The sequence below is a fragment of the Mustela lutreola genome, chromosome 14 (genome assembly GCF_030435805.1).
Source record: "Mustela lutreola isolate mMusLut2 chromosome 14, mMusLut2.pri, whole genome shotgun sequence".
NCBI classification, from domain to species: domain Eukaryota; kingdom Metazoa; phylum Chordata; class Mammalia; order Carnivora; family Mustelidae; genus Mustela; species Mustela lutreola.
Window position 1 is genome coordinate 61,011,203 of NC_081303.1, and position 24,599 is coordinate 61,035,801.

Consider the following 24,599-nt stretch of genomic DNA (forward strand, 5'->3'; position numbering starts at 1 on the left):
TACCTTTCCAGACATCTTAGGCAGGCCAACACCAACCAGTAACCCAGGTATAACTAGAGAGATGAGGCTTCTTCCTTCAGATTCCACTGGGGGGAATGGAATCGGGCAGTTTTCCCCATTCACTAAATCACATGAAATCCTACCTTCTTCTTTAAATCTTATTGTTATTTTCCAATTGATACCAGGCTTTGAATGGGACAAAAAGTGACATCTTGACTCCCAGGAAAAACTTTACTAGCCCCCCAGATTATTGCAACACTGCTCTCCAGAATTTTAGACACAGGTGATTCAAAGGTAGTGAGACTGCTTCCAGGAAATCTCCCTAATAATGGGTTCCAGTGTTACAGCACACTTTGTTCAGATATCTCACGATTATATAGATTAGTAAAGAATGTTTATATTTCTAATGGACATAGCACTGACCATAGAAGCACCTCAGGAGCAACACTTCTCAAACTTAAAAGAGCTACTCCTGTCATTTGGAAATTCATAACACTAATCTGTATCTTCCTTTAAGAAATATGAATAAACATCATTCTTTTTGATACTTAATAGAAATAAACAACATCATCTCATCTATACCACAATGTACTATCATATAACCAAATCATTACTTGAGAAAGAAACTTCAGAGGACATCTAAGCAGAATTTCACTTGAACTTTTCTGAAGAGAATGAAAATCTAGGTTTCTTTAAGAATCCCTAGGAAAGATTTCCCACCTATTCTTAAGATGAAATACTTGATTAACGCTAGTCCAAATGTATATAATTTTTGTTCACTGGAAATAGAAAAAAATATAAAAAATTACTCATTCTTTTTGTCTCTAATAGCTCAGTCTCTTGAGACTTTCCCATATATCAAAATAATCATTTTTATTTTTCTAAATTCTCATTACTTATAAATTCAGCAAAGTAAGTTTAAAAGGGAGATAGAGCAGTTTCTTATGTATCAGAAACTACTTCATGTACCCCAAGTTCTATAATACAACTTATTTTAAAAAATCTAGTTTCTTTAGAGAAAATCCTTTGTAAAGAATCTCATCAATTTCATATTATAAGGAATTACCCAATGGAGTAGCACTAGTGAATAGCAATCATAGGCTAAGCCAAAGTAAACATTATAAACATTAATTGGGTGATATTTGTCAAATGCTGTAAAGATGAAAATAATATAATCTTTTGCAACTCTTACTTAAGCACATTTAGGAATTATTCTTACACCTGTTGAGTTCTACAACACCACATTCACTTACCTGTTTGTAAGTGCCACTTGGTAAAATCGAAAATCTTGCATTCTTCCAACAAACTGCTCTAAGCCTGCAGAAGACATATAATATACATAATATAAAAAGTCACAATTTTCCAAGCAGTGGCTGACAAACATTCAAGTGAAAATGTTTTAAAGCTATAAAATTTCCAATCATATTTATATCATAGCTTTTTCAAACTCCTAGAGGCCAATATATGATTTCTTTATTCCACATAATAATTAATAATCATAATTACCTCCACAGACATTGCAGAATTTAAGTCAAAGTGAATATTTGCCTAGCTTATTTACTGGCCTAACCTGTGGGTCAAATAAAAAATTTTTTAGTATTTCTTTTAATTGAGGTATAGTTGACAAACAATGTTACATTACTTTCAAGGGTACAACATAATTCGACAACTCTATATGTTATACAGTATTCACCACAAGTGTAGCTCCCATCTGTCACCATAAAATGCATTACAATACCATTGATTCTATTCCCTATGCTGTACTTTTCATCCCTGTGACTTATTCATTCCATAACTCTCCAAATCAAATTTCTCTCTAGTTTATAAACCTATAAATCTATCATGTTATCAGTGCTAAATTTGATTGTCATCTACTTTCAACTGCAATTTCCAGAGCATTTGCATTGCCAAGAGAAAGACTCCCACCTGTTCTGTCATTTCCCCTGCTCTGTCTCCAAGCTCCAGAGTATCACTTTGGGTCATCTCCAAACTTAGATTAATGCCTGGTCTAGAAAATCTCCAGGAAATGAAGATAAATTGAAAACCTCCTACTCATAAATTCTGAGTTATTCACATATATCAATGGCATTCTAGCTCAGTCTCAAATTCCATTATCTCCTGAGAATTCTTCTAAGACAAGCCAGATTCAAAGCCCACTCTTCATTGAATTAGGTGAACTTTCAATGTGTAGGTAGATATCAACCTTAAACTGCTTAATATTATTTTATTGATTCATTTAGCAAATATTTATTTAGGATTTAATAACAGATAAGCCCAAGAGAGTGGGAACAGAAAAACCTAAGAAAACTAATACCTCTAAGGGTTTTTTTCTTATATGCTTATAATAATGAGAAAAATTTTATTAAAATGGCAAAATCCTAGCTAGAGTTTGGATCATGGGAACGCAAAAAAGGGATGTGGCAACCTTCCTGTGCCAATTCAATAGTTAAGTGGTTTAGAGGAGTGGCCAACTTATCAAATAGTCATTTCCTCAAATGTGTTTGTTTTTAAGCTATACACCTTTTATTTTTGTCTTGATGATAGAGTTTTAAAGAATATTGGATTTATCCTTGCTGCAGGTTCTTGGTGGTGACATGGAAGAAACTAGGACAGGGTAAGGATATATCTGATGAATAAAACATACAGAGTAGAATTAGCACACTGAATAGTCTGAGATGTTGATCTCAGAAGCAAGAGGATGAATGAGCAAAGAGGGTGACACTTGGCATAAAAAGATATGTGTTTGTGTAAATGTGTATGTGCGTGTGTGTGTGTGTGTGTGTGTGTGTATTTATGTTGAAGGATATTTAAGAAAGTAACCAAGAACATTTTATATATTCTTTCATAAGCATAGATATTTTCAATCAATATGCTTTCAAAAAATATATATCTATAGGCTTTTGCTCTCCACCTCTCTATCTCAGGCTTTCACACACCCTAAAACCTGAGGTCCAAAGGAAAAAGATGGACTATGCAGCCTCCTGCTCTAACTTTTCTTTAAGGAAACTTGCCCTTTTCTATCTGTCCAGAAACAAGCAGCTGAAACAAATGCAAACTAATTACTACTTAAAGCAGTGTTATGAAGACAAAACAAAAAATACTATAAAACTTTGTAGAAATTTTTAAATTTCTAACACAGTTTGCTTTAAAATGTATAATTTAAAATGTATAATTAAAAGAAATAAGAAAATATGATAAAATATCCATTGGTGAATTGGTCATCTAGAAACCTTGATAAATTGACCTGGACCCACAATCTAAAGCTGAGCAAAGCAGGGAATGGCCTAAGGCAGAATAGGCCTTTCTTGGAGAAGGGGGGAAGATGGGAAGAACAGATATAGTTAAGTCACTGTGTGCTGTGCATTTTTTCTGGGGAATAGGGAGGACAAAGGAAATTACTCACAGTATGAATTTTCTTTCTGAGGTAATTTCTTTCTGCCATGTTGTCTTCCTAAATGAAGGAAGCCGGATTTACCTCTTATTTCTTTACCTTCACCTGTTAAATATTTTATCTCAAATAACCCAGAAAATACAGATAAAGAAAAATAATTATGTGTAATTTTGAAAGGTCTAATACAACTGAAAGCAAAAATTATGAATGCTTTGATTTGTCAAAGCCAGTATCATGACTAAATTTTCAAGGTGGTTATATTCTTTTATACATTAATCCATTCAACAAGTATTTATTGAGAACTTATTAAGTGCCAGGCACTTTCATGGATTCCAAAGATATAGTAGTTAATGAAATAGGCACAAAACAAACAAAAAACTTCTTTTCATGGAGCTTGCATTCAAGCAGCTAGATGAACATAGTAAATGAGGAATTAATATAGTATCCTAGAACATGACAAATGCTATGAAAATTGGGAAAATTAGACCAGTTTGGAAATCATAGACTGGACTTTTAATTTGGATGTTATGTTCAAGAGAGGTTTCATTGAGTGTATTGATTCAATGTGGTATTGACAGGGGAATGGGAATAAATCATGCATATAACTAGGGGCAAAATATTCCAGACAGAAGTCAATGAGTGCACAGATCCCTAAGGCAATATGCTTGGCAAGTGAGAAGAACTGCAAGGAGCTAGCTTCCTGGAGCAGAATAATCGAGGGGAGGCTATTGGAAGATAAGGTCAGACAAGTAAATGCTGGGATAATGGGATTCCAATCATTTAAAGCCTTTCAAACATATTGTAAAGACTTTGATTTTTATTCTAAATGAAATAGGAAGTCACTCGAGGGTTTACAGTAGAGGAGTGACATGATCTCAGGTTTATTCAAAAGTGTTGAGAATAGAAGTAGTGAGAAGTAAAAGTAGTGAGACAAGTTAAGCTATTACAGTAATCCAAGTAAAAAATAATTGTACTCAGGCCAAGGTGTAGAAGTGGAGGTAAACATTTCAATGTTGATAACTTAGAATTCACTTCCTATATTTTAATAATAGTTAAAGGGAAGCTCTGTTGCAGAAGAATAATGAAATATATTTTATCATCTATAAAATATAGGGACTTGTTTTATTATCTTTAAAAATCATTTTAGTTTTAAGTTTCGGAGTCTGAACATAGAACAATCACATCCTCTATTGCAGAAATTCATATTTGAAGAAATTTTCATAACAAGAAAGTTTGAAAAAGTTCTCTAAAGACCTAGCACTAATGTAAATCATCCATTCCATATAAGAGACTAATAATTTTGATTTATGGGGAATATATCATAAAATGTTTTAAGGATGCAGTCATAAAAATGGATTTTACTCATTTTTTTGCTAGTTGCTAATTTGTTAACAATAGACAATCATTGGAATAATTATTATATAAAAAGATTCTTCTTTGAAAAAATATTCATATGCAAAAATAGGTCTAAGTAATATAAATAAACCATGGAAATAGATATGACTCATGCCAGAAATTTCTCATAGTTGTCTATTCAGAAAACAGATAATGACTGGAAAAAAGTCGTATATCCCCATTACAACAGGTAGCACAGCAAAATTAGTTAAATGAGAAAACTGTGAGTAAATAATCTAATATATAAATCTGGGTAAACACAGGTTTTCAAAAAGCCTAAAATAAATGTCAAACAAATGGGAAAGGAAGAAATAAAACTGCCTCTATTCATGAATAACATGAGTGTCTACTTGGAGGATCCCAGTGAATCTACATAAAAGCTACAAGAAGTAATAAAGAATTTAACGATTGTACATGACACAAGTTAAATATATGAAAATCAATTCAATTCTTATATATTAGTGATAAAACACTGAAAATACATTTTTTAAAGTACCATTTATATTAGCCACAAAACATGAAAACATGAAGTTATAAATTAAAACATGGCAGTGTATACAGGAAAAAATACAAGACAATGATGAAAGAAATCACAGAATGTCATTAGGCAGAGTAAGAATAACTGACAATTCTCTCTGGCATAAAATCAATGAAAACACTACCAAAGAGTGCCAGATAAACGTCCCTGGAAATACATTAACCAAAGTTTTGGACAAAGCTGGGAGACTTTTTTTTTTTTTTTTTAATGTCTGATTATCACTAAGAATAACATGCTTCAGTGGCATTTTTACTTTCTCTATACCCAGCCTCCTCTCTGCCATTCAGTGGTAACCTTGAAAATAAACATTCATAGTAACAGTGAAAAGCAACAGCTTCACAGCTATAGGAGAAATCAGAATGAGACTAGAGATCTTACAAAACCTGAAAACTCAGGAAACTCACTAATTAATCTGTCTAGCTATATCTTAGAAAACCCCATGAGCAAGACCTGACATAATCAGAGCTTATCCAGTGGAAAGTGTTTTCTTTAGGGATATTTGTGGAAAACAATCAGTGGCAACTGTTTAACATTGCAGTTGCCTGAGGCAGGGATAATAGATGGGGAAACAATGAACAAATCAAAAAGGTTAAATAGAAGAGCTGAAGTATGGAATGCTCATAGGGGGCTTTACAAAGCTCTTAAATATTACCAGAAATCTAGAAGCCCATGGACATACAAAGGGCTATGTGCATGTCCAAGAGAGACCTGAAAAGGATCTAAATTCTCACCTCTGCTTGACCTTCCAGTTCTGCACAAGCAGAGAATGTTACCTAAAGAAGACAGCTTACCCACTTATATGTTGGAGTCACACCACAACACAAATATAGAGCTTTCAGCAAAGAATGAAAAACTTACTTATTCTAGAAATTTAAGAAATTCTCTCTTCAATTACTTAGTTGAGCACTAAGTTAATTGTACAGAGATTTCAGTACCACATGTGACAACAATACAGACTTTATATAATTCACTCAGGAAAGTCACTATAATATTAGAATAATTGGATCCCAGAAGAAAAAGAAGGTGGGGGGGGTGCAAAAAGCATATTGGAGTAAATTACAGTGGAGAGCTTCCCTACTTTGGGGAATGAAACAGGCATTAAAATCCCAAAAAGCACAGATAACCTCCCTCAAAACCAACAAAAATAGGTCAACACTCTGTCATCTAATATTAAAACTTACAAGTCTCAGAGACAAAGAGAAAATCCTGAAAGCAGCTCAGGACAAGAGGTCTGTAACATATAATGGCAGAAATATTAGATTGGTAACAGACCTATCCACAGAGTCCTAACAGGCCAGAAAGGACTGGAGTGATATATTCAGAGCACTGAGCAAGAAAAAATATGCAGCCAAGAATACTATATCCATCTAGGCTATCACTGAAAATGAATGAGAAATAAAAAGTTTCAAGGACACACAAAAACTAAAAGAATTTGTAAACACCAAACCAACATTACAGGAAATATTCAAAGGGGTACTCTAAACAAAGAAAGGGCCTAGAAGTAACAGACCAGAAAGAATAGTGACAGTCACCTCACAGGCAATTCAATGGCACTAAATTCATATCTTTCGATAATTACCCTTTCGATAGTTACCCTAAATGTAAATGGGCTAAATGCCCCAATCAAAAAACATAGGGTGCCATATTGGATTAAAAACAAACAAACAAACAGACAAACACACAACACACAGGACTCTTTGATATGCTGTCTGCAAGAGACTCATTTTAGACCCAAAGTCACCTCCAGATTGAAAGTGAGAGTGTAGAAAACCACCTACCATGTTAATGGACATCAAAAGAAATCGGGGGTGGCAATCCTTATATCAGATAAATTATATTTTAAGTCTAAGACTATAATAAGAGATGAGGAAGGACACTATATCATATTTAAAGGGTCTGTCCAACAAGACGATCTAGCAATTTTAAATATCTACACCCCGAACATGGACGCAGCCAACTCTATAAATGAATTAATAACAAAATCAAAGAAACACATCAATAATAATAAGATAATAGGAGGAGATTTTAACACCACCCTCACTGAAATGGACAGGTCATCTAAGCAAAAGATCAACAAGGAAATAAAGGCTTTAAATGAGACACTGGACCAGATGAACATCACAGATATATTCAAAACATTCCATCCAAAAGCAACAGAATACACAATCTTCTCTAGTGCACATGAAATAGTCTCCAGAATAGATCAAATCCTGGGTCACAAATTTAGTCTCAACTGGTACCACAAGATTGGGATCATTCCCTGCACATTTTCAGACCATAATGCTCTGAAGCTAGAATTCAATTACAGAGGAAATTTGGGAAAGAACCCAAATACAAGGAGGCTAAAGAGTACCCTACTAAAGAATGAATGGGTCAACCAGGAAATTAAAGAAGAATTGAAAAAAATTCATGGAAACAAATGATAATGAAAACACAACTATTCAAAATCTTTGGAACACAGCAAAGATGGTCCTGAGAAAAAAGTATATAGCAAGAAACAACTGTATTCTCAAGAAACAAGAATGTCTCCAATACACAACCTGACACTATTCCAAAAGGAGCTGGAGAAAGAATAACAAAGAAAGCCTAAACCCAGCAAGAGAAGAGAAATAATCAAGATCAGAGTAGAAATCAATGAAATAGAAACCAAAAGAACAATAGAACAGATCAAGGACACTGGGAGATTGTTCTTTGAAAGAATTAATAAGATTGATAACCCCCTGGCCAGAGCTATCAAAAAGAAAAGAGGAAGGACCCAAATTAATAAAATCATGAATGAAAGAGGAGAGATCACAACCAACACCAAAGAAATACAAACAATTATAAGAACATATATTGAGCAATTATACGCCAGCAAATTAGATAATCTGGAAGAAATGGATACATTCCTGGAGACATATAAACTCCAAAATGGAACTAGGAAGAAATAGAAAACCTGAACAGATCCATAACCAGTAAGAAAATTGAAGCTGTCATCAAAATAAACAAGATCCCAGGGCCAGATGGCTTCTTAGAGGAATTCTACCAAACATTTAAAGAGGAATTAATACTTATTCCCCTGAAACTGTTCCAAAAAATAGAAAGAAAAACTTCCAAACTTATTTGATGAGGCCAGCATTACCTTGATACCAAAACCAGACAAAGACCCCATCACAAAGGAGAATTACAGAACAATACCCCTGATGAACATAGGTACAAAAATATTCAGCAAAATACTAGCCCATAGGACTCAAGAGTACATTAAAAAGATTATTCACCCCAACCAAGTGGGGATTATTCCTGGGCTTCAAGTTTGGTTCAACAACTGCAAATAAATGTGATACAATACATTAATAAAAGAAAGAATAAGAACCGTAGGATACTTTCGATAGATGCAGAAAAACTAAATGACAAAATACAGCATCCTTTCTTGAGCAGAACTCTTCCCAGTGTAGGGATAGAGGATACATACCTCAATACCATAAAACCCATCTATGAGAAGCCTGCAGCAAATATCATTCTGAATGGAGAAAAATTGAGAGCTTTTCTCCTCAGATCAGGAACATGGTTGGGATGTCCACTATCATCACTGATATTCAACATAGTAGAAGTCCTAGCCTCAGCAATCAGACAACAAAAAGAAATAAAAGACATCTGAATCAGCAAAGAAGTCAAACTCTCACTCTTTGCTGATGATATGATACTTTATGTGGAAAACCCGAAAGACTCCACTCCAAAATTGCTAGAATTCATACAGGAATTCAGTAAAGTGTCAGGATATAAAATCAATGCATAGAAAGCAGTTGCATCTCTATACAACAACAACAAGATAGAAGAAAGAGAAATTAAGCAGTTGATCCCATTTACAAATGCACCAAAACCCATAAGATACCTAGGAATAAATCTAACCAAAGAGGCAAAGAATCTGTATTCAGGAAACTATAGAATACTCCTATTTCTTTGTGGAGTATGGAAATGGCAATGGAAAAGTGGAAAAATGGAAATGGAAAAGTGAAATGGAAAAACGTTCCATGCTCATAGATTGGAAGAACAAATATTGTAAAAGTGTCTATGCCACCTAGAACAATCTACACATTCAAAGCAATCCCCATCAAAATACCATCAACTTTTATAAAAGGAATGAATCAAATAATCCTAAAATTTATATGGAACTAGAAAAGACCCCAAATATCCAAGGAATGTTGAAAAAGAAAACCAAAGCTAACAGGATGACAATTCCAGACTTCAAGCTCATTACGAAGCTGTGATCATCAAGACAGTATGGTACTGGCACAAAAACAGACACATAGATCAATGGAACAGAATAGAGAGCCCAGAAATGGACCCTCAACTCTATGGTCAACTAATCTTTGACAGAGCAGGAAAGAATGTCCAGTGGAATAAAGTCAGCCTCTTCAACAAATGGTGTTGGGAAAATTGGACCGCCACATGCAGAAGAATGAAAGAATGAAACTAGACCATTTCCTTATACCACACACAAAATTAGACTCCAAATGGATGAAAGACTTCAATGTGAGACAGGAATCCTTCAAAATCCATGAGGACAACACAGATAGCAACCTCTTCGACCTCAGCTGCAGCACCTTCTTCCTGGAAACATAGCCAAAGTCAAAGTGACATTTCAACTACCATTACAATACTTACCTTAGATGTAAATGGTGTAGATATCTCCCAAAAAAGTAGATATTGGGAGAATGAGAGCAAAAAAATACAATTATGATCCAACTATGTGCTTTCTTTGAGGGATAAACTCAAAGAAACAAAAAGGTTGAAAGTTAAAAGGTAGAAGAGAGATAAGCCACATAAACCATAACCAAATACATTCTCAATAACCACTGGGTCAGGAAAAGAATCACACACCAAAAAACTAGAAAATAATTTAAGACAAATAAAAATAAGCACACAACATATCATACTTGATGAGCTTCAGGTAAAGTGATGCTTAAAGAGAAATATAGCTGGAAATATCTATATTAAAGAAGAAAGAAATCAAATCAATGACCTAATATTCTACCTTAATAAACTAGGTGGGGGCATGGGGGGAGAGGAATCTCCACTCAAAGTAAGTAGAAAGAAGGAAATTATAAAGACTAAAGTAGACATAAATGAAATAGAAAATAGAAAAACGATAGGGAAAACCAACAAATTAAAAGTTTATTCTATAAAATGCTTAGCAAATCTGACAAACATTTAGCTAGATTGACCAAGAAAAAAAGGAGAGGAAGAGTCAAATTACTAAAATGAGAAATGAAAAAAGGAACTTTACAACTGATCTCACAGACATGAAAAGATTATAAGGTAATCCTATAAACAACTATCCTAACAATTAGATAACCTAGATAAAATGAACAAATTCCTACAAAGGTACAAACTATGGAAACTGACTCAAGAAGAAATAGCAATCTGAATAGAGTTTTAATAAGCAAAGGGAATAAATTAGTAATAAAAAAAAAATTACACACAAAGAATATCCAAGATCAGATGCCTTAACTGTGAATTCTTCGAAACATTTAAAGGAGAAATAACACCTGTGGGAAGCCATGCAGAAGCTTGAGATCTGAGCCAAACCAGGCCCTGACTTGTGCCTCCCTGACATTAAGGGATTAAGCAACCTCAGCAATGGAAAGGTTGAGTAGCGCTGAGAAAGGGTCTGTGCTAAGTATAATAATTAAGATAGATGGCTTTAAATAGAAATATCTATCCACAGGTTAAAAGAATTAAAGATAACTACTGCATTCTTCTTTAGAAATAATATCTGGGATGATATAAAACTAAGAATCTTCCTTTGAAAACAACAAATCTTAAAGACTGAACATTTAACAACATTATTAATAGATTTGCATATGTAAAAAACAAATTCTCAGTGTAGTAGGAAAAAAAAAAGTCTGTGTCCTTTTGGCAAATGCTTAGGTAATGGCCTTTCATCATTCACATCAAGAATTCAGATAAAAAATAAAGGTGTGCATGAAGGGATCAGGTTAATTATCTGATTTCTATTTACTTCAGTGTGACGCTGAGAAAAACATTATATTCAAAAACAAATTTAAAAAGAAACCATAAAAATCTAGAACTTCAAAATATGGTGAGTCTAGAACAGAGTATCGAAACAGCTTACTCATTTACTTTTTTTATTGCTCAAAGTGGTAAGGGCTTTATGCAAAAAAACCCAAAAAACCAAAAACCAAAAAACAAAAAAAAACCCCTGAAATGTTGTTTTTCCAGTTTTGTTGCTATTGTTAATGTTGAGGCACCATTAGCAAAGGATAAGAATATACACCAATAGCAAAGAATAAGACTATACTCCCATTGTTATGGAACAAATAAGGAAATACATCTCCAAATGAAACCATCACTGCAGACAATAACAAAAAACAAGCATTCAATGTACAATCACATACAATTAATACAGGTATTATTATACAAATTCATTATACATGCACTATTATAAAATTTCTTGAATTAAGAAAGTTTGATGGGGCGCCTGGGTGGCTCAGTGGGTCAAAACCTCTGCCTTAGGCACAGATCATGATCCCTGGGTCCTGGGATTGAGCCCCACATTGGGCTCTCTGCTCAGCGGGGAGCCTGCTTCCCTCACCTCTCTGCCTGCCTCTCTGCCAACTTGTGATCTCTCTCTGTCAAATAAAGAAATAAAATCTTTTAAAAACAAAGAAAGTTTGAAAATTCACCTCCAGAACCATTATTTAAATCAGTAAAAAGAAAGTTGTCAGCCTGAAGAATCAACAGATGGCCATAAAATATTCAAAGGTGGTAAACAACCACCAGAAAATAGAAACTAATGTTATGCTCACTTCAATCAATCCCGTTCCTTCTCTTCAGAACCAGCTTTCTCCAATATCTATGCTCAAAACCTCCTTTTCTGTATTGTTCAGTCTCATTGTAAATGATCTACATCCCTCTTCTCTATCCCTAGACTGCAAGTGCACTCTTGATGGCCACCCTAGGTGTTAGTTTCAGTTTTATAACTTCTTCTCCTTAATATTCTGCTGCTTGATATTATTGAAGAACATCTTGAAATGTTCTTCACTTGCCCTCTAATATCACAACCCTTCTAGACCACATCTGTATCTCCTCAGTTGCCTCTCCTCTTTATCACCATCCTTTCTATCTGTAGCCCTTTTTTCTATATTTCTCTCCTTCAAGAATTCTGTCTGCTGCTAGAACTTCAAAAATAACCTCTATAAGGAATATTCTTACTTCTGTATCATTAACCCTAGATCAATCCTCAAATCCAGCCACCTGTTTCAAATGACCTTTTGTCACTTCTACTAGGATATTCCTTTTCTGTCTCAAATAATCAATGCTCATGCCCCTAAGCTTACTCACTATGCTTTCCCTTCCCTCATCTCCTCTCCTCCATTAACCCTTCCCTCTTTTTTTCTTCTCCCTTCCTCTTCCCCACCACACAAGTGTACCATGTACATAACAAAACTCCAACATCCCAATTTCCTTTTAAGATACATCTTTGACTCCTTCTTCTCCTTTAATCACAGTGTCTGCTCAACTACTGCTTTGCAACATTTTATGTTCTAATGAACAAAATAAGTCCATTACATATCACTTCTGGAGCATTATCAGAGAGGTAAGGCTGACAAACTAACTTAAGCTGTACCCATAAGCTCTACCCTTTAGATCCTCCTACTCCATTTACTGAGCAAACAGCAAATATTTACTGAATGCTACCATGGGACAGGAGATCTTCCAGACTTTCAGGATACATCAGTGAACAATATAAACAAAAAGTCCCCATCTTCACAGAATTTACATTCTAGAGGTTAAAACATGCATATACAACAAAAATGATAAGTAACTTATATAATACGTTAAAATGGTAAGTGCATGGGAGGAAAAAAAAAAGAGCATAATGAGGACCAAAAATGGTTAACTGGTATTTACAATTTTAAACAAGGTGGTAGGGAAGATTTCATTAAGAAAGTGATATTTGAGCAGACTCAAATAAGAGAGGGAGCCAATCCTGTGGATATCAGGAGATAAAGACTTTCAGACTAAAGGAATAGTGAATATTGCAAAAACCCTAACACAGAAGTGTGCTTCACATATTCAAGAAATAGCAACAACACCAGTTTTCATGAGACAAATTGAACACAAGAAATGATAGCAATAGTAAAGCCAGAAAAGTAACTGTATTCAGATCATGTAGGTCTTATAGGCCGTCTTAAAAATAATGGCCTTCACTCTGGTGAAGTAGGAAAATTATAGAGCATTTCGAACAGAGAAGTAATGTGGTCTGACTCATGTGTAATAGAACAACCCTGGCTACTGTGTTGCGAATAAAGTGGAGGACCAAAGTGGAGGCAGTTAAAAGACTTTGCAGTAATCCAGGCAAAAGCAGCAACTATGCCCTGGACTTTGATGATTCTAGTAGAGGTGATGAGAAGGAATCAAGATCTAGATATATTTTGAAAGTAACATAAACAGGACTCTTCTGGCACATAACATATCACATGTGAGAAGAACTGAAAGGATGACTCCAATTTTTTGTTCTGAATTAGTGGAAAAATAAAATTGCCCTTACCTGAGAAAGGAGGATTATGGAAGTGTTTGGGTCAAAGTGAGAAGTCTAAAAAATCAGAAGTCCAGTTTGTGAAAAAATAAGTTTCACATATAAATTAAGCATCCAAATGGACATTTGAGATGGCCTGATGCAGCAGTTGGGAATTTAGGGAAGAGGCTGGGGGAAGAAGGAAGGAAGGTAGATTTTAATTTAAAACTCAAGCCATTTAGATGATATTTAAAACTGTTAATCTGGAGGTGATGTTTAAGTAAATGCATGTGTATAGACTTGGGAAGAGAGCCAAGGTGTGAGGACTGGGATACCAATATTAAGAAGTTAAATGGATAAAGAGGAAGCAGGAAATCAAATTGAGAAGTAGCAAGTAGAAACTCAGAGGCAAGCCAAGAGATAATGCAGTCTTAGATGCCAAGTGAAGAAAGTATACCAAGGAAGGAGTGATCTCAACTCATTAAATGATGTTGATGGGTCAAATAGGATAAAGATGTGAAATTAACTATTAGTTTATGATGTCAAGGTCAAGAGAGATTTGGCAAGTATAGTTTATAGTGGTGAGCTAAAGCTTGACTGCAGACAGTAGAATTGGGAAAGAAGAATTAAAGACAGCTATCATTGACAAAACTTTGAGGGAGTTTTGCATTAAAAGAGGAGCAAAGAAACAAAACATTGTCCGGTGGAAAGTGGGAGTCAGTCAAGAAAAAAAATTGAGGGAAAAATAACAACATATCCATTTTCTTTGAAATGTTCCATTAATACTAGAAAAGTTCCATTAGATGTTACAATAGTGTCTGGACTTCAACTTGAGATTAAGATATAGAAATTTGTGGGGTGCCTGGGTGTCTCAATCACTTAAACATCTGTCCTCTGCTCAGGTCATAATCCTAGGGTCCTGGGATAGAGCTGTGCATTAGGCTCCCCACTCAGCAGGGAGCCTGGTTCTCCCTCGCCTCCCTACTCTTGCTCTCTCTCACTCCAGTCTCTCTCTCTCTCTCAAATAAATAAAAACTTTTTTTTAACTTTTTATTTTTTATAAACATATATTTTTATCCCTAGGGGTACATGTCTGTGAATCACCAGGTTTACACACTTCACAGCACTCACCAAAGCACATACCCTCCCCAATGTCCATAACCCCACTCCCCTTCTCCCAACCCCCTTCCCCCTAGCAACCCTCAGTTTGTTTTGTGAGATTAAGAGTCGCTTATGGTTTGTCTCCTTCCCAATCCCATCTTGTTTCATTGATTCTTCTCCTACCCACTTAAGCCCCCATGTTGCATCACCACTTCCTCATATCAGGGAGATCATATGATAGTTGTCTTTCTCCGCTTGACTTATTTCGCTAAGCATGATACACTCTAGTTCCATCCATGTTGTCGTAAATGGCAAGATTTCATTTCTTTTGATGGCTGCATAGTATTAGCCAAACTATGGAAAGAACCTAGATGTCCATCAACAGATAAATGGATAAATAAAAACTTTTTAAAAAAATAGAAATAAGCAACAATCAAAATATGTCACATAAGCTATACAATTATTTTTAAAAGATTTTATTTATTTATTTATTTGACAGAGAGAGTGAGAGCAGAGAGGGAGAGAGAGAAGCAGACTCCCAGCTGAGCAGGGAGCCCAGTGTGGGACTGGATCCCAGGACCCTGATCATGACCTGAGCCAAAGGCAGATGCTTAACCAACTGAGCCATCCGAGTGCCCCTATAAAATTATTTTTTAACCCATTAGAAAGTAAAGCACAGTGTAAATGAATTAAAGTCTACAAAGTAACAAGACTTTCACAGAAGAGTTGGGACACCAGGATTGCTTGACTCCATAAGAGAAAGCAAGAGGTGGGACAGTCCACCATACTAATCTGGATAGAGAGTATAGAATTCTAAAGAGCCCAACCACACAGTGAATCTGCACCCATGCAGACTCTTATCTTCAAACATCTGAAACCAGTGGTGAATGACATAATAATGAAACTGTAATAAAGCCCACATCCAGATCAACTTCAAATCAGTTTGATGCTGTTCTTCTCCTACTCATTTCCCCCCAACATTCTCTCTCTCTTTCTCTCTTTAGAAGCCTGACAAAACCAGCAGTAACATTTTCTTGAATAAATATTACCCACTGTGTTTCTAGTCCTATATACAAAATATCTAGCACAAAAGTATTTTCAGACACATGAAGAAAATGTGGCCCATTGTTGAGAGGAAGCCATTGATAGACAGTGATGCAGACATGGCCCAGACATTGAAATTATCAAATAAGGACTTGAACATGCCTAAGATAAAAATACCAAAAGATCTAGCGGAAGTGGAGAATGACTAGAATGTGTAAGTAGATGGGGAAATTTGGATAGAGAGATAGAATTTACAAAAGAAGGGAACCAAATGGGAATGCTGGAAATGAAAAGTATGATATTAAAAATGAATGAATGAAAAGATGAAAAGAATTTTCTACATAGGCTTAACAGTAACCTAGATAAAAAAGAGAAAAATGATCAGTGCATTTCAGGACAGGGCAAAACAAAATATGCAAAGAGAAACACCAAGACAAGAGTAGGGAAGACAAAAACAGGTAAACAAACAAAAATGCTCTGGACCTGTGGGATGATATCCAGTGCTCTAAAATAAATTTAACTGAAGTTCAAAAGGAAAAGGAGATAGAAAATGGAATAAAGGAAAGAAAAGTTTAAAGAGGTAATTACCAAGAACCTTCAAATCTAATGAAAACATCAGCTTACACATCTAAGACTCTGATCAAACCTCAACCAGGGTAACATAATAAAAACTACACATAGGCTCAACTTAGTCAAACTGTTAACATCAAAGAGGAAATCTTGAAAGCAGCAAGAGAAAAACAATATACCACATACAAGAGAACACTGATAGGAATCATAATCAGAATAAGAATAAGAATAATCTTAATAATCATAATCAGAATCAGAAGTCAGCTGATTTCCCACCAGAAACATGAAGGCTAGAGGGCAATAAATCAAAATACCTTAAGGTGTTGAAAAAAATAACAATTATCAATTTTATACCTGGTGAAAGTATCCTTCAAAAACAGAGATAAACTAATGACATTTTCACAAAACTTGAGTTTGTTTCCCCCTGACTAAATTATAAAAAAGTGGAAAAGGAAGCTCTTCAGGTTAAAGAGAAATAACAGCAGGAGGAATATAGGGTTTTCAGAAAACAATGAAGTATATCAGAAAGGTCAAATCTTTACAGAAAAAAAAAGAAATTATTTCATGGGGTTTCCTACACAAATTACTGTACTTTCAAACACCTAGCACATCATTACTCTAAATTTAATATCTTATCCCTCTGCACTCAGGAAAATTTTGACTTTGAGCCAAAAAATGAAACACTGTTAATGATAATTATTTAAAAATGCTTAATTTTCCCAAAATCAATATACTTAATATCTAAACTAACAATATTAACATTAATATTTATGACAGCAACATTTTATTAAGTACCTAACATGAACCAAGTAACTATTATTTATAAGTTTTACATGTACTTTGAAAACTATGTATACACATGACAAAATAGAAAATTTAGGAAGACAAACCAGGAAATTGGATTGAGAAGTGAAATTCCTTGCCAAGGTCACTTGGCTTTTAAGAAGCAGAGCTGGGATTCAAATCCCTGTCTGTTTAATTCTAAATCTCATGCCTTGCTTCTTAGACAATAATTATTACAGCAATAATAATTTGTATGTACAATAACTTAAATGTCCAGTGTAGATTTATGTTTTGTCAACCCATGCTCAATTTAGAGTATATTATATTACGCACTTGCTTTTTCGTGTAATAACACACTATGAACCTGTAGCCATGTCTCTACAAATAGACATATTTCCTTTCTCTTAGTTGTACATACTTTTTCCACTAGGTATAATTTGAAATTTGCTCAATCAACGCCTTTTTGAATTTTTATTTTTTATTTATTTTTATTTTTTTTTTTTTAAAGATTTTATTTATTTACTTGACAGACAGAGATCACAAGTAGGCAGAGAGGCAGGCAGAGAGGTAGGCAGAGAGAGAGGAGGAAGCAGGCCTCCTGCTGAGCAGAGAGCCCGATGCGGGGCTCGATCCCAGGACCCTGAGATCATGACCTGAGCCGAAGGCAGCGGCTTAACCCACTGAGCCACCCAGGCGCCCCCCTTTTTGAATTTTTAAATTGGTTCCAGTTATTTGCTATTTTAATTCTACAATGAACACTTTTGAATATATATATATATATATATATATATATATATTTTAAGACCTTCTCTACTTATATTCTTGAGATATACCCCAGAAGTACAAATCTTGGATGAAGTAGTGTTCACATATTTACTTTTTATAGTTTGCCAGATTATTCTAAACTTTTCCTACACTAATGTCATCTCTTTTTTATTCCTTGCCAAACTAAGTACAAAATGTTGTGTTGTTTGAGTTTTAAATTCTCAGTTTGTTAGTCCAATGTTTTTAATATTTTCCTTCAGTATTTCTGGCCACAGTATCATGTAATAAATGTCTTCAATACGCCAGGATTGTAGAAACATTTGCTCCCATTTTCCTCCACTATTTCAGATTATGTTCTTTACATTTAAATTTTAACTCATCTGCCTTTTTTTTTTTTTTTTTTTAGTATGGTTGGAAGACATGCACTTTTTTTTTTTTTTAATTTTTGTAACATTGTTAGCCAATTGTCCTGATTTATTGTTAGATGTCTTCTTCTCTAGGACAATCTGAAACACCACCTCAATCTTTCATTAAACTCCTCTTCAATCATATATGCCATGTTTCTGTAGTATTCTTCTATTCCATTAGCCTGCCTTAATTAACCAATTTATGTATTTTTAATTTCTTCTTTAATCTATTTCCAAAAGAATTCTCTCAGAAAAATTTTATCATAATTTGAACTGCAAGGAAAATGCCAGATGCTTCGATATTTTCCTCTCCTGTCTTCTATACCTAGCTGAACTTACACATGTTAACCTATGGAATGCCAGCAGAAGTTAAAAGTAGTATTTCAACTAACAAACAAAAACAAGCAGATGAATTAATACACAACACACGGCAGAAAACATGGAAGGGAAAAGAAGTTGGTGTTAGCTTTAAGATGATTATTCTTTTATTTCCTGTGTGTTCACTTTCTCAGATAAACAACAAATCTTTGTTGATTCTTTAATGTCCAATTGCTTTCCTAAGAAAGTGCTTCACATCTTTAAATACATAACATAAGGAAATTAGAACTCAGCTGATGAATGAGTTCAGAAGAAGCCCTAAAAAAGTTTGATTCATATAATTTTATATTTTTAAACCCAAAATTTGGGCAGCTGTTATAGTTTATACCACAGTGAAATTAGAGATTATAATTACATGTTTATTGCCTCTAGGATTTATGCCCAACTGGAGGCATTTAAATTAACCTGCCCTAGAAGAAAGTGCTCTAAGAAAGAACTGACACGTACCAGTTGATAGAGATGGTCTAAGGTGTTTCTATTTGCATATTAAAAAATCAGCCCAACCAAATTAAACAGCATTTCTCTGGTCATTGATTAATATCCTACAGGAGGCAAAGACAGCGCCTGCAGCAAGACAAATGTGTCATTGGCAACATATTTTTTTAGAAAGTTATGATAGTTAGAGATGAGAAGCTCTCCCCAGCCCACACACACACAAAGCTCTGTAGCAAGCCAACACGCATGTGAAAAGTCGTCTCTTCCTGGGTACAGAAGCAGGGAAACAACTTAAACCCAAGCGGAGAAAGGAGAGGAAAGACATCTTGATCTCATATAGGCCTTAATTTGCTATGCCTGGGTTTGAGGCAGTGTCTATTCCGAAGCAGAGACAGCCGGCCTGGCCCTGCATGAGAGCACCCTTAATTCAGCTCGCAGTAATCTCCTGCACAATTACCTCTCCTGAATGAAACCATCTTGGATATGGACAAAAGTATGGAGGACAGTGACTTAATTTTTTGATTAAAAAAAAGGGAGCAAGCACGAGAAAGAAAATGATTTATAATAAGTCCACGGGAACATTCTGTACCTATCTCTTTTCTGATTAGAGAGGTGGCATGGAGCCTGGCTCATTAGGCAGAAGTAATGAGCCAGTCTATATGCCATCTCTAATTAGAGAAAAGATACAGTAGGTACAACTGTACCTATAAATTGATAGAATAAAGACAAAAATTATTTTAAAATACCCTTTCCCTTGTAGCACTCTGATACCCCAATAAGGAGAAAACTGTCATAAAAACTAAGCAACATTTGAAATAAACCCTTTTCTAATGATGTGCTTTCTAGTCAGAAGTTACATTTATTTTTACACAGTTTAAAAACAAATATCATATTCAGTCCACACTGTCCTTTTGCAGCACTCATTCAACCTTTAGTGTACTGAAGAAAAATAGAATCAAGTCATTTCAACCCCACAGTGCATAGCGGACTAATTTATAGCACTTTCAGATATTTTGAGGAACATTTGGTGCAATAAAACACTTTTAGATGTACTAATGGGGATTAAATATTGAAATAAGTCTCACAAGATTTAATGTTTTATTAAGAGATTCTGTATGCAGAGTACTTTATAAAATTCTCCAATACACTAATTACTCAAACCCAGTTTCTAAATATATAGTTTCCTTCAATTACTTCTTCACATAAGTTTAGTTTGATCGAAGAACATATACAAATTAAGATAGAGTTATGTCTAGGCATTTGTCTTCAGATATCTCAACAATCCTGTAGAAAGATATCATTATCTCCACTTATAAGAAAATAGGTGTTCAAAGAGGGTAATAATAGCTGCCACCCACTGAACATTCACTATAAGGTAAGCAACGTATTTTACCCACACATGATCTCAGATAATTCTTGTTATAGTCCTATCAACTATTTATTAAAACATCATTTCGTAGATCAGAAACCTGAGATTTACAAAGGATACATATTTTCATCAAAGGCACACAATGGGATTGGATTTAATTCTAAGTTTTTTGACACCAAAGATAGGAAATTTAACCACAGAGTTTTAGAATGTATTTTGAATATCAAAAATACACACCTTTTTTTTTTTTTTTAAATAAACTAGATCACAATTAGACAACTCAGGCCATAAAGGAATAAAAATTGAAATTTTACATTACTTCAAAATTAATAACATCTTATAAATATCCACATGACAACTCCAAAGCCATGATCATTTATGCATTTATTGAAAGTATCTGAAAAAAAATTGAATGTCTGCTATATACAACTGATAGGGCTATGTAACTATTAGAATTAAAATTTAATGAGGTCAGTATAAAAATTGATGATATTTTTATATAATAGAAAATGAAGTTTGAAAACAATACTCCATATAATTGCATGAAAAAAGAACCAACATACATAGAAGTAAGTCTTACAAATGAGTGAGACTTCTGGCCAAAAAATAACAATGTTGGAAAAAATTAAGAAATGCATTAGATTCATGGATTGGAAGATCTGATATCATATAGATGCCCATTTTCCCAAAATTGAGTTAATGATTCAAATCTCAGCAGAATTTTTGTGAAAACTGTAAAACCACTTCTAAAATTCATATAATAGCCAAGAAAATACTAAAAGGAAAAACAATTCAAAAATTAAATACTTTCATATTTTAAGACTTCTATAAAATTACAGCTATGAAAACTAAATATTTTGACTCAAGTGTGGGCAAAAAAAATCATTGGAACAAAATAGCTCAGGAACAAACCCATCTCCACATACATGGTATATGGTCTGTTGCAGTTACCATGTACTGCAGGGTAGTGAAGAAATTATCTGTTTAATGAAATGTTCTGGGTCAGTTAAAAATTCAGGTGAGAAATAATAAATGAATCTTGACCCCTACCTTGTACCACACCCAAAAATAAATTCAGATAGAAAACAGACCTAAATTTGAGAGGTTAAATTATGACATTTCTAATTAAATTGTAGAAAGAATATCTCCATGAGATCAGGGTTCGCAAAGATATCCTAAACAGGACATAAAAAATACTAAGTATAAAAGAAAAATTAGTAAATTAGGAACTTCTGTTGATCAAAGAATATCATTAAGTTTTCAGCAAACACAGTTGCCAGATTCTGGAAAATCAGTAATGCTTTTTAATGTATGTACTTAATACATAGCCTCATTTGATCCTCACAATGGAACTGTAATGTCATCGTTATCATTTTAAATTTGGGGAAACTAAAAGAATACAAGAACTCCAATTCAAAGGATACATGCAAGGGATGCCTGGGTAGCTCAGTGGGTTAAAGCCTCTGACTTCAGCTCAGGTCATGATCTCAGGGTCCTGGGATTGAGTCCCACATTGGGCTCTCTGCTGGGCAGGGAGCCTGCTTCCTCCTGCCTCTCTCTCTCTCTTTCTCTCTCTCTGCTTGCTTCTCTGCCTACTTGTGATCTCTCTCTGTCAAATAAATAAAATCTTTAAAAAAAAAAAAAAGTATACAGGCACCCTATGTTTATAGCAGCATTGTTTACAAAAGCCAAGACATGGAAACAGCCAAAGTGTCCACTGATTGATGAAGGGAAAAATTCATCATGTGTGCACACACACATACACACACACCCACAGAGTGGAATACCATTCAGCCATAAAAAGAATGAAATCTTGCCATTTGCAACGACATGGATGAACTAGAGAGCATAATGCTGAGTGAAATATGTCAGCCAGAGGAAGACAAATACCATGTGATTTCACTCATATGTGGAATTAAAGAAACACAACAAATGAGCAAATGTAAAAAAAAAAAAAAAAGAAAAATAAGATAGAGTGGCAAATCAAGAAACAGACTCTTAATTATAGAAAACAAAATGATGGTTACCAGAAGGTAGGGGGTAAGGGGATGAATTAGACAGATGATGGGGATCAAGGAGGGCACTTGTGGTGGTAAGCACGGGGTGATTCACGAAAATGTTAAATCACTATATTATACACCGGAAACGAACATAACAGTGTATGTTAATTAAGTAGAATTAAGATAAAAACTTAAAATACACACAAATTAAATTTGTGGCTACTACATTTTAGTTATTGAAAAGTTGTTCCAAATCATATGGCTACTGAGTAGAGAGATGGGATTTGAATTCAGACAGACCAAAGTTTAAGGTGTTAAGGAACTGTGCAGACAATTGCTCAAATGCATAGGTAGGTATATATGTGTGTATGCATGTAGTAGACAGATATAGACACAGGGCTATAGAAACATCGACATATATAATTATTTCTGGCAAATAACTGCTAATAATATTGAAATATAAAGAATAATCTAAATGCTCATGAATAGGATCTTGTTTTAAAGCTCTTATTACAGCTACAGAATTGTGCACAATGCAGCCATTTTAAACGAAGAGGCATATTAACATGGAATATTGTCCATAACATTTGGAGGGGAAGTATTTATTTTTAGAGGGCTCAGAGAAAGCATATGTATTATAATTTCATTTTTGGAAAATTATATTTATAACCATATCTCCAGAGATATGTACTAAAATTCTGGAAGGGTATAAAAAATTAACTGTATCTACAAAGGTAGAAAAATGTAAAATATTCTCTATTTCACAGAGTTCTATATTGGTTGAATTTTCTTATAATGAGTATTTATTATTTAATACCATAAAAGAACAATTCCATTTTTAAAGTATAGGCAATATATAGACAATTGTGCTAATTATTTCAAGATAATTCTAAATTCAGTTTCTGTTTTTATTCAGGATGTAGTATATAATATCTTTTTTTAAACCTATATGGTCTGCTTTTGTGGTGGGAAGATATGAACACCATAAATCCAGGTTATTATTGTTGAATATTATTTTTCAGTCTCTACTTCTCTAAATCCTACTTTAAAATTCAAACCAAAAAATTGAGAAAATATAGTTTATCATGTATTGCTCTTACTTGAAAATTGATCTTAATAGGTTACAGTTTGGTTTTAAAGTTTCCCTCGTATAGCGGGTTGAATAGTGACCTCCAAAATATATGTCCACCTGGAACCTGTGACTGTGACCATATTGGAAATAGGGTCTTTGCATATGTAATGAAGGATGTGGAATGGAAAGCATATAGGATTGGGAGGGGGAGGGGGATGCTAAATTTAACCACAAGTCCTCCTGAAGAGGAGAGAAGAGAACTCAGAGGAGAAGGTCAGGTGAACTTAGAGGCAAAGATCAGGTCTGTGCAGCTACAAGCCAAGGAGCACCATGAATTTCCAGAAGCCATCCAAAGGGGAGGCCCAAAAAGGGAGGATCTGGAGGAACCTTCAGAGAAAAACATTACTGCAAACCCTTCATTTCAGACTCATAGGCTCCAGAACTGTGGGAGAGGACAAATTTCCGCTTTAATAAGCTTCCACCCAGTTACTGCCACTTTGTGGCAGCAACCCCAGAAAACAAATAAACCTAGATATTTAAAAAAATATATATTATTTTTGACACTTTCTTTAGGAGTACTGTAATTGGATAAAATAAATAATTTCCTGAAGTCAGAAACTTACCATTTGAACTCTGTCCTATTTGCGTAGTACCAGAGGCAAAATCTATAATTGAACCACTTAGAGTTCTTGCATCAAATGCTGTATTATCCTCCTCCAAACCATTGATGAAGAAACTGATCTTTGTCTGATGCACCTGTAAGAAATTATCACCATTATTATTTTAAGTGTGTAACCTTGTATTTCATAATAACTACATTTCAGCAGTCT

The 24,599-nt window shown here is 34.4% G+C and overlaps 1 protein-coding gene across 1 annotated transcript in view; it reads right to left on the reverse strand.

The window, feature by feature from the left end:
* Positions 1-24,599, reverse strand: part of USH2A (usherin) — a 704,505-nt gene that overhangs the window by 633,428 nt on the left and 46,478 nt on the right. Inside the window, exons 3-4 of the mRNA XM_059145262.1 lie at positions 24,393-24,525; positions 1,254-1,317 (exon numbers count right to left, since the gene is read on the reverse strand). Of these exons, the coding sequence (XP_059001245.1) occupies positions 1,254-1,317; positions 24,393-24,525 (197 nt within the window). The remainder of the gene's footprint in view (positions 1-1,253; positions 1,318-24,392; positions 24,526-24,599) is intronic.